The 12,239-nt window shown below is 37.9% G+C and overlaps 1 protein-coding gene across 23 annotated transcripts in view; it reads right to left on the reverse strand.

The window, feature by feature from the left end:
* Positions 1-12,239, reverse strand: part of fnbp1b (formin binding protein 1b) — an 87,542-nt gene that overhangs the window by 43,768 nt on the left and 31,535 nt on the right. For all 23 annotated transcript variants that reach the window (XM_055179276.2, XM_055179278.2, XM_055179286.2 and 20 more), the window contains exons 3-4: positions 5,532-5,582; positions 4,799-4,946 (exon numbers count right to left, since the gene is read on the reverse strand). In XM_055179276.2, the coding sequence (XP_055035251.2) occupies positions 4,799-4,946; positions 5,532-5,582 (199 nt within the window). The remainder of the gene's footprint in view (positions 1-4,798; positions 4,947-5,531; positions 5,583-12,239) is intronic.

Raw genomic sequence — 12,239 nt, forward strand, 5'->3', positions numbered from 1 at the left:
ATACTGTTCTTTTAAGCATAAAATATTTTTTTAACTAAAAGTCAAGTCACAGTCCCATCATCATGATACCAACCCACCCCTTTCCTGACATACGTACAAGCTCACAAAGTACAAACAGTTATTATTGTTACAATCTCTGTGCTACATTATTTCAAATTGAAATATTTGTAGTTTCACAATTACAGCATTTATGCTGGAGTCTCACAGACGGCATGACAAACTCATGAGTGATATTAACAGATGAGATGCACAAATATTTGGCTGTAATAAAAACACTGACAGAGGAAGTAGCTGGTTGAGTAATTGCTAGTTACGTTTGAGAAGTTCAGATGCAAAAATCAGATAATATATTAATCGTATTCTCTCGTCACGTATTATAAATCAAATACTTTCACTTTAAATCCACTTAATCCCAACCTCAGGTCATTTAGAGTTACTGGTTTATTGGCAGAATCCAATTTTAAAAAATGATTATTTACAAGACATAGAGGGTTTTGAATCAAAGTTCTTCATTTCTAGATGTGTGCAACATCCTAATTCTTTAAAGGGACACTCCACTTTAAAGAATATAGGCTCATTATCCAGCTCCCCTAGAGTTAAACATTACATTTTTACAGTTTTGGAATTTATTCAGCTGATCTTCGGGTCTGGCAGTACCACTTTTAGCATAGCTTAGCACAATCCATTGAATCTGATTAGACCATTAGCATCGCCAGTTCCTAGTCATATCGGCCTAGATAATCGCAACTTTTAATTTTCCATCGGTCTTAGTAAACGATGTAAGTACAGAAAAGTCAAGTTTTAAATAGGAAAAATATTGAAACTCTTTCAGCATGATGCTAATGGCCTAATCAGATTCAATGGATTATGCTAAGCTATGCTAAAAGTGGTACCTGGAATCAGCTGAATGGATTCCAAAACGGTAAAAATCAAATGTTTAAATCTAGGGGACCTGGAAAATGAACTTATTTTCAAAAAAAGTGACATGTCCCTTTAATAACTTGTTTGAACAAAATCTGATAATAATAGAGATGGCAACATCTTGCTCACATCCCTTTAATTCAGCTATATGAAGGGGTAGTGTTAAAGACATTAGCTATTGGGCATATGGAGGTATGGAGAAGTCTGAGGTCATTTTAGTCTTACATTTTTTCTTGATGTGCGTGTCTTTACCATTCAGATCTTAAAACCTGACAGCAAGAAATGCAGGGAACACCTGTCTGTATAAACTGCATTCCAAGAGAGAAATGCAGCTGTACACACACAGACATATCATTTTTAACACAGACTGACAGAAGCATTGAAATTCAAAACAGATTGATACGAATTTCAATTTTATATTTCCACAGAAAATATGAATTTAGGAAAGTAACACAGAAGGACACAATAAAAGTACACGTTTTTATCCGAAGCGACTTACATTGCATTCAACCTGTACGTTTAATCAGCATTTGTGATCACTGGGTTTGAACCCATGACCTTTGCCTTACTAATGCAAGGCTATGTTTTATTAATGATGAGAGAGGGAAATAGGGCTAAGGTGAGGTCAATATGATCCTAATCTTAACCTTAGATGACTACAATCCTATACTTGACCATCTAATGCCGATCACACATCAGACAGTCTCAGTTTGTGGCTCTTGGCCAGATTATGCTGTCAGAAATCAGGCTGGTTTTTATAATGCAATGATTTTGGGGGAGGTTAATCCTTTCCTAGATAGTGGGTTAGTTTGAATCAGTCTGGTAAAATGATTTAGCACATCTCAGGTTCATATTTTACAATAACATACCACCTTCAGAAAGAGAAGGTCTCTCTCTCTCTCTCTCTCTCTCTCACACACACACACACACACACACACACACACACACACACACACACACACACACACACACACACACACACACACACACACACACACACACACACACACACACACACAACACACACATACACACACACACACACACACACACACACACACACACACACACACACACACACACGTTTAAAGGCCCTGTTAAGGTTAAGCTGCTTCAACAATGGATTTGAGAGAGAATTACAATAGCAGACCATATGCTGTCTGGATTTAAAGAGGTACAAAACATTGGAGTGCATTATATTATTAAGCTAGAAATATCTGAATTTTCTTACAATTCAAACATATTTTTCTTGAAACAAAACTTCTCGTCTTGCAGTAGCCGTGTGATGCGCCAGCGCGACCTTACGTATTACGCAATCACGTTGGAAAATCACGCGTTACGTATGTGAAACGCACACTTGGGGACCATTTTAAACAACAAACTGACACAAAGACACATTAATTTGTATCATTCAACATACAATAAGGTCCTATTTTTCCACACTTGTAAACACTGAAGTGGTAGTTTCGCATATGTCATGCGTGACTTTTCGATGTGTTATTTTCCAGGACTATAACTTACACTTTTTTCATAGTTTGGCTGGTCCTGCGACTTCTAGTCAGGTGCCACTTGTATGTCAAAATTAACTCATACGAACCAAAAGAGACTATTACCGTCTGCATCCGCGAGAGTCTGCTCTATGCTGCTCCTGTATTTATGTAATTCAATGGATTCAGTGATGCGGAATGACCTTTTTGAACTTGATTTAGCTTGTCGTGTTAATTTAGCCTATTCAGCCTCCCAGGTATGTTCAATATGCTATTTGTGTTCGTGAATAAATGGTAATGTTACGTTAACATTAGTCTCAGCCTCAGACGTCACGCCCACAGACTGTTGGCTAAACGTCTGATGTTTTTCGTACACTTTTCTGGAAACCCTGTGAGAATGTCGAAGTCGTCTTTGATTGGTTGAAATAAACCGGATTTCCAGGAGAAATGCAGCCTGCTGTTCTGTGTGCCATTGTTTCGTTTAATAGTCTTTCCAGATTAAATGTTTGTTTTTGGGCTTTGTTTATTTGATAAAATAAACACAAATAAACACGATGTGTAGTCCAGTGCGACTTAAATGTTCTTTCCTCTTCAAAGTGCATTTTTGACTGATGCGACTTATACTATATGTAAGGTCGCGCTGGCACATCACACTGCTAGCGCAATAAAAAAGTACTTTTTTGTGTGAAAATGACGATCGTTTCACTAGATAAGACCCTTATGTCTCGCTTGGGATCTTTTAGAGCCTTTTGAAGCTGAATTGAAACTGTAAACTGTTGTGGTCCACTAAAGTCCACTATATGGAGAAAAATCCTGAAATATTTTTCTAAAAAAACTTATTTTTTCTCGACTGAACAACGAAAGACATAAACAACTTGAATGACATGGGGGTGAGTAAATTATCCTAATTTGTAAGTGGAATATTCCTATAAAGTTCTGGCTACCAATAAGCAACACTCTTCAAAATTAAGGTGTTTCACGTTGCCATAGAGGAACCATTTTGGGCTGAATGCTTCCCTAAAGAACTTTTAACATCTGAATATGTGTTAATAGGTAGTGACAAAGGTTCTTTAGATTATAAAAGGTATCAAAGAAATGGTTCTTTGGTTCTTTAAGGAACCAAAAATGGTTCTTCTACTATTGTATCTCTGTGAAGAACCTTTCAATCACCTCTATTTTAGGAGTGTATAGAAAATGTACAGCACAACTGAACATCACCAAACAAACCAATAAAAAATCAGCATAAGCATGCCTAAAATGGCAAACGTGCCTATGAACAGTGGAATAAAGGAGCAGAGAGAGATGGAGAGAGAGAGAAATTTATTAAAAGGAGAAAAGTTCTGGGAAAAAAGCCAATAAGACACAATGGAGCCCTGATGCTCTGTGTGTGTGTTAATGCTGGGAAATGGTTGCTCTACTATAGGTTGATACGTAATGTAATGCCTTCATCTTATTTGCTAAATGAAAGAGTGCCCATCTCATTCAGATGCCATCATGTGCCCTGTCTTTTAACACTAATAGCTGTGTGTTATATAAATTATATCTTGTTCGTCTTGACCTCTCGACAGCTGAAAGACACGCTGAGATATCTGGATGTTATTATATAAAACAATTTCTCATCTGTGTGTGTCTATAAATGGCATAATAGCAACGGCACACACAGTTTTAATTTAAACACACAACAGCTTTTCTATTTATGGAAGAGAAAGAGAGAGCAAGCAAAAAACAAAAGAGTCAATAATTCTGAGTAGTGTGATTCTTTTTGTCACATTTCTATGAATGCCACCCTGTGTGTTTGTGTTTGCATGCTAACTTTTTGGCTTTTTTATTTCTAATATCATTCATGTCTTTAGCACAAACAGTGACATCAGATTTAACTTTCATCCTCAAGTATGAGTTACAGTAATAGTGATGTCCGCCTGCCCTGCACCTCATCTGCCATTGGTGAGTCAAACAGGAAGTCCCGCCCCAAACCTGCCATTGCACCTTCTCTCTGCCTTCGGTAAACCACTTGGTCACCAAAACACACATGCTGTTTGTACAGCATCCGTACACTTCATTAAAGCATGCATACTTTTGAGAGTACAGCCCCCGTAACAAGCACCACATAAACACTCAGACTTTACACGGTCAGTAATAATAAAGGCAAAAAATATGTATATAAATACCATTTAGTATAGATATGCATCACCAAGTACCCAAATACTAATATGCACCTTTAAGGTACAATGGTGGCATCTTCTGTGCCTTTATTTCTGAGAGTGTACTGTAGGAACTTGTGAATGTCTTGTGGTTGTCTCTGTATTTTAAATTGGCTCAGTGAATGTATTTTAATCAAACAATTTAAACACTTTACACCTTTAAGAAGGTAAATGCGTCGCCCAACTCACCGCTTTCCTCTCTGATTTGAGTTCCTGCGTGTATCGCGTCAGGTCGGCGATGATCTGTGATGTCATGTTCTCAGCGATGAGCTCATGTTGGCCGGCATAATCGTTCATCTCATTTAGCGTCGAATGAAACGACCGACACCACGTGTACCTAAGACAGGAAGTGACATCATTAACATGAGAAATAAACTGGCCTTTGGTCTTATTTGTACGACAGGGATAATTTGCCATCTTTGGCATTTAGAAGAGTTTTGTTGAACATTGTTGAACACGTGTGTGTTGTTTAACAAGTACGAAAAATACATTTCTTGGTACCTCAATCACTTAAAGAGCAGCCCGGTTCATACATTTACGATATTTTTTTATTATATTCACTTCTTTTATTTCGCGATTCCTCAGCTCACGTGGCCTTGTGCAATAGTAAAGTGTCCATAAAATGAACACCCCTATAAATCTTGCTGGAAATATTTTATTTCATTTTATGAATTTGGCAAACTACTCGCCTCGCCTACTAATTTTTGCATACTACATAGTATGAAGGAAGGCAATTTCTCATGTCTTTATTCTTTATTCACACTGACAGCCATCATCTGCTGTCAATCTCTTTAATGGCGCACCTGTGTACCAGTGTACATTAATATAAAGGTCAGATAATGATATAGATTTTTGTCTGTCATGTGACCCATCTTTATGACATGCTATGCAAATCTGTAACAAACCAGAAAATGAAACCTACTTATTTTCGTCTTCATCTTTCTTCTTAGGCTGGTATTTCTTGGACAGATTCCTGTACACAAAGACAAAATAGTTAAAAAAGTTTACCAATAGTTACACAAAACAGACATGACAAAGTTATTGACAAATATGATTACCTGCTGTAAACTATTTGAATATAACGGCAAACATATTTAACCATATGTGCAGAACTATTGTTTGAATGACAGCCACAACAGAAACGTTTACTTAACGGTCAACCAGCCATTTTTATTCCTTATCCCTTGCTTTCACACCAGATGCTAATCAAGCGTTAAGCGCGGGGTGATTTACATGTTAAATCAATGCAAAGACACAATAGACATCCTGCTACGCGATTCACGCGGATGAGATGGTGCGAATTACGTGATTTGCACAAATGACGTGGCAAGAAATTAGCATTTCGTGCGTTTGATTTGCGCTAATCGCGCAAGTTGAAAAATCTGAACTTTGGTGGATATTTGGCCGCTTTAACCAATTTAGAAGCTTGCTACATTAGTAATGTAATTACGACGTAGCAAGCAGAGGCAGAAATACGATCAGATTCCTGTACACAAAGACAAAATAGTTAAAAAAGTTTACCAATAGTTACACAAAACAGACATGACAAAGTTATTGACAAATATGATTACCTGCTGTAAACTATTTGAATATAACGGCGAACATATTTAACCATCGCTACGCGATTCACGCAAATGAGATGGTACGAATTACATGATTTGCGCAAATGACGTGGCAAGTTGAAAAATCTGAACTTTGGTGGATATGTGGCCGCGTTAACCAATTTAGAAGCTTGCTACATTAGTAATGTAATTACGACGTAGCAAGCAGAGGCAGAAATACGAGACAACAATGGAGGACAAAATCATCGTTGCTGTATGTGAACACACGGAGCTGTATGACACAGCTTCGTACTTTTATAGTAATGTACTTTTCAGATCACCGCAATGATTGCACATCTCTCTAAAAAACACAAGGGGGAGCTGCAGCACCTGTATAAATGAGACATCAGATTACTTTTAAATGTGTGTTATGTGTATTAATATTTACTGCAAGGTAACCCTTGCAAAAGATTTAATTTAAATAATCACAACAATATGTGAAAATTATTTCATAAACAAAGAAAAAAATTATGATAATTAAATGTTAAAGGCACACAAGGCAAGTCTGAGTATTATTTCTCTACTAGCTCCCCCTAGTGTCTGGGAGTAAATGCGTTCTATATCTGAGACTATACGAGACTGAAGGACACCGGGTCGGATACAGCGAACTTGCAAGTGGGGTATTCTTCCTACAGACGGTAGGGGCGGGCGAGAGAGTCTTCATTCGTCATGTAATGAGTCATTTAACCATATACCGACTTACGAAGATGATTTATTAACATAAAAATGCTGCCTTGTGTCCCTTTAAACCAATAAAACAGACAATTAATCGTCAAAGCCCGAAAACAGGCAATTTATCATCACAATCCCCACAATTTATTAAACAATAAATCGCCAGCCAAATGTCATAACCGTGACAGCCCTAATCTTCCTTGGAAGAAAGTAAGTGAGAAGATCGGACAATCTGGTTAGTTGTAAAAAACGCTCTTTACCCAATTTGAGCTATATATACATTTATAAATATTGACACCACAAGCTAGCTAAAGCCGGCAAATTGCGCGTCTGAATTGCACTTGCTAATGAAGCGAGTTAACAAAAAATATTCAAGCGTCCAAATATGCGCAATTTAATCGCTTCATTCGCATCTGGTGTGAACGCACAGTAAGATGGAAATACTATAGCATTACAAACAGCAGACAGTACACAGTATATACTTTTGTACACAGTATATATGCAGTAAGCAGCTGAGGTCAATTTATTGATGTATCCCACAATACTCAGCGCACAGATCAGTGGTAAAAATACAAAAGCATCTGATGAAAAGTTAAATACATTTTTTTTTCAATTTACGTTCCCGTACTAGAAACAAAGTTGTTGCCTATAAAGTAACTTACATTGCAGTGAGGTATCAATGTATTGTCTCTCTTAATGTATTTAATATGAAAGGTGTGGCTCAATGACATTGTGTGTGTTCTCAGTGCAGCGTGCATGGAAACTTTAATACAAAGCCTATCTTTTTTTCTCTGTTGCTTTTCTCATCAGTCTCTCTCTCACGTTTTCTTTTCTCTCTGTATTCTATTATCACCATCTATAAATACAGAGTGTCTGCTTACCATCAGTGCCTTCGGGCAGATGTGTGCACGTGTTGTGTTTTATGCGTGTTAGCGTGTGTCGTATGTTTGTGAGATTATACGACATCATGCTCAAGGCTAGAAACTTACAAAAATAAACACACACCTACAGCAGAATATAGTATGTAAATTGTGAACAGAAATGCATTATTTCTACACACATGACACGCACATTAACAATACACTTGCAGAAATGTGCAGTTTACAACCAAGCACACTGCACGTGTCTGTCTGTCTATTTGTCCATCTACCCTTTTACCTGTCTGTCTGTCTATGTCTCAATTTGTTTGTGTGTCTTTATACTTGTCTGTTTGTCTATGTCTCAATCTGTCTGTCTAAGTTGATCCACCTGTCTGTCTGTCTGTCTACCTGCCTGTCTGTCTATGTTTCGATCTATTTGTCTGTCTGCCTGCCTATCCGTCTTCCTCTAATCTACCTCGTCTATCCATCTGTCTGTCTGTCTGTCTATTTATTTCTCTATCCACCTTTTTACCTGTCTATCTGTCTATGTCTCTATCTATCTGTCTGTCTGTCTGTCTATATACGTGTCTGTCTGTCTATATACTTGTCTGTCTGTCTGTCTTTATACTTGTCTGTCTGTCTATGTCTCGGTCTGTCTGTCTAAATACTTGTCTGTCTGTCTGTCTGTATATATACTTGTCTATCTGTCTGTCTGCCTTTTTCTACTTTTTTACCTGTCTGTCTGTCTGTCTATGTCTCTATTTGTCTGTCTGTCTGTCTGTCTATATACTTATCTGTCTGTATGTCTGTCTGTCTGTCTATGTCTCAATCTGTCTGTCTGTCTAAATACTTGTTAATCTGCCTGTCTGTCTGTCTATATCTTGATTTGTCTAAGTTTATCAGGCTGACTGTCTGTCTTCGTCTGTCTGTCTGTCTGTCTGTCTGTCTGTCTATGTCTCAATCTGCCTGTCTAAGTTTATCAGCCTGTCTGTCTATATACTTGTCTGTCTGTCTGTCTGTCTGTCTATGTCTCAATCTGTCTGTCTGTCTGTCTGTCTATATACTTATCTGTCTGTATGTCTGTCTGTCTGTCTATGTCTCGATCTGTTTGTCTAAATACTTTTTAATCTGTCTGTCTGTCTGTCTATGTCTTGATTTGCCTAAGTTTATCAGCCTGTCTGTCTGTCTTTGTCTCGATCTGTCGGTCTGTCTATATACTTGTCTGTCTGTCTATGTCTCAATCTGTCTGTCTAAGTTTATCAGCCTGTCTGTCTATATACTTGTATGTCTGTCTGTCTGTCTGTCTGTCTGTCTGTCTGTGTCTCAATCTGTCTGTCTGTATATATACTTGTCTATCTGTCTGTTTGCCTTTTTCTACCTTTTTACCTGTCTGTCTATGTCTCTATTTGTCTGTCTGTCTGTCTGTCTGTCTGTCTATATACTTATCTGTCTGTATGTCTGTCTGTCTATGTCTCGATCTGTCTGTATGTCTAAATACTTGTTAATCTGCCTGTCTAAGTTTATCAGCCTGTCTGTCTATATACTTGTCTGTCTGTCTGTCTATGTCTCAACCTGTCTGTCTGTCTGTCTATATACTTATCTGTCTGTATGTCTGTCTGTCTATGTCTCGATATGTCTGTCTGTCTAAATACTTGTTAATCTGTCTGTCTGTCTGTTTATGTCTTGATTTGCCTAAATTTATCAGCCTGTCTGTCTGTCTTTGTCTTGATCTGTCGGTCTGTCTATATACTTGTCTGTCTGTCTATGTCTCAATCTGTCTGTCTAAGTTTATCAGCCTGTCTGTCTATATACTTGTCTGTCTGTCTGTCTATGTCTCAGTCTGTCTATCTAAGTTTGTCTGCCTGTCTGTCTGCCTATGTCTCAATCTATTTGTCTGTCTGTCTGTCCGTCGTGTCTCTCTAATTCTCTGTCTGTCTGTCTTCCTGTCTATGTCTCGATCTATTTGTCGTTCTGCCTGTCTGTCTATCTATCCATCTACCTCTCTATCCGTCTATCCGTCTGTCTATGTCTTGATTTTCTGTCTGTCTAAGTTTATCCGCCTATCTATCTTCATACTTACCTGTCTGTCTCCCTATGTTTTGATCTGTCCGTATAAGTTTATTCACCTGTCCATCTGCCTGTCTCGGTCTGTCTGTCTGTCTATTAATCTACTTACCTGTCCGTCTAAGTTTATCCGCCTGTCTGTCTGTCTATCTACCTATTTACCTGTCTGTCTCTCTTTCTGTGTCTATCTATCTTGTGCATTTCTATGCCCCAGAATTGTGTAACTGCTTTTGCTATTGCAACACTCCTGTTTCCTAACTTAGGGATCAATTAAATTTCGCCGTCCCTGTTTTCAGAAAAACAAACAGTATTGTGGACATGAATGCCTCTATTTTTATAAAAAAGAATTTGTCTATATATGCTTTTTACAATAACTGTGTGTGCATGCATGTGTATGTGCAATGTTGTCCCACAAAAACTACCATACTATTATCAGAAATACATACTGTACCATGGTAATACCATGTTTATGAACACACATTGATAATAGTTATACCATAGTGTTCTCTAAAGTTATTGCACACACAGACACGGATTGGATTGAAGTTAAAAACACAATTCATCACATCCAGTAACCAGACTGGTATGTGTGTGTCTGTGTGTATTGTTTGTGTGTATGCCAGTGTGTGTGTTAGACAGCTAAACCCCCGCTGTGTTTGGGAATTAAAGGGGTTTCCCGCTGCTATCTGGAGGGGGTTGATGATGTACAGTCTGCGTGTATTCTCCGTCAAATCCTATCCCTGGAATGGGGGCGGGGTCACAGCACGTGATTGGACAGCACAAATGTAGGTCACCAACGAGAAACACCATGCCAGCACCTTGTTACTAAGGTAACCTGCATTTTCTTCCAAAACGTGCACACACAGATACACACAAATGTTGCCTTCCAGTCCTGCATCCTTCAGCTTTTAACACAGCTGCAAGATCGCATTATAAGTCTCTCCATGGTGTTAGTGTGTATGCGTGTGTGTGTGCGCACGCGCGTGTGTGTGTGTGCTTTACTTTTTATATAAACACATACGAGTATGAACGATTGCACCTGTCTTGATATACAGGGACATGAACACATGCTGAGCAAGGTTTTAAACTGGAATTTTGGAGATGGGGAAATCCAAAAATCTGTTGGTGGTCCTATCAACCGATGTGAAATAAAACATGACCTTTGACCTATTCCCTAAAAATGTATTTTTTAATGTTCAGGTTTCAACAAATACAACAACATCCATCATGTTTGTGTACATCATTTGTCAAACGTACTAGGTGTAAATCTTTAAAGGGATAGTTCACCAAAAAAAATGTAAATTCTGTCATCTTTTACTCACCCTTAAGTTCTTCCAAACCTCTATAAATGTCATTGTTCTGGTGAACACAAAGGAAGATATTGTGATCACAGAAGTATATGACTTATATCATTAATGACTTTGCTCAGATCTATTTTTATGGCATTCTTTGTGGCTAGATTTACTGACTTTTTAGACCCCTTTAGCGACTATTTTACAAAAAAGCGCCTAGCAACTTTTTGGATGAGTTGAGCGTGAGATCTGTATGCATTTCGTGTGCCCTGTACTGCCCCACAAGCGCGAGGTCTTGCTTTCCCCGGGCATACGCGCATCTTTCTCTGCATCTGCTCTTTGTAGTGAGCTAAGCAGCAGACATTCAGATGAGACTTTACGGAGCTGACGCGTGAATGAGCTGTGTACCTGCATTTCTAATCATTTATCTGGGTATTGTTTAAAGGGGACATATCATGAAAATCAGACTTTTTCATGTTAAAATGCATTAATTGGGTCCCCAGTGCTTCTATCAACCTAGAAAATGTGAAAAAGATCAACCCAGTAACTTAGTTTTGATAAACCATTCTCTTTGGGCATGTGAAAAAATACGTCATTGAAATGTGGCTCCCCTTGTGATGTCAGAAGGGGATAATACCACTCAGCTCATTTGCATATTAAAGGATAGTAGCATAGTTTTTTCATAGTTTATTTTTGCTAACACCTACAAAGTGGCAATTTTAACATGCTATAATAAATTATCTATATGGTATTTGAGCTATAACTTCACACACAGAGTTATTTGACATCTTAAAAAAGTCTTGTGAAATGTCCCCTTTAATCCTAATTTGTTTTGAAGACTGTGAGCATTGTTTGGACAAATAAACATGAACATCGCTTAATTGCACACTTTTTTACCCAGACGAACTTAATAGTGCATTAATATTGCAGGTTAACAACATGTACATTGACAGGTAGTTTAATGGGTCATGTTAAGTCACTATTTCATACTTGTTTTGTTGTCTGACAACAGAAGCAGATAATATAGCTACAAATGAAAAAAAAACTTTTTTTAGGCATTTGGCTATATTAAAATATCGTTTTTGACAGTTCAGAGAGTAGTTCAGAGACTATGCCGATGTAGTCACAATGCAAATACGAC

This window comes from Misgurnus anguillicaudatus, chromosome 9 (assembly GCF_027580225.2).
Source record: "Misgurnus anguillicaudatus chromosome 9, ASM2758022v2, whole genome shotgun sequence".
Lineage (NCBI taxonomy): Eukaryota > Metazoa > Chordata > Actinopteri > Cypriniformes > Cobitidae > Misgurnus > Misgurnus anguillicaudatus.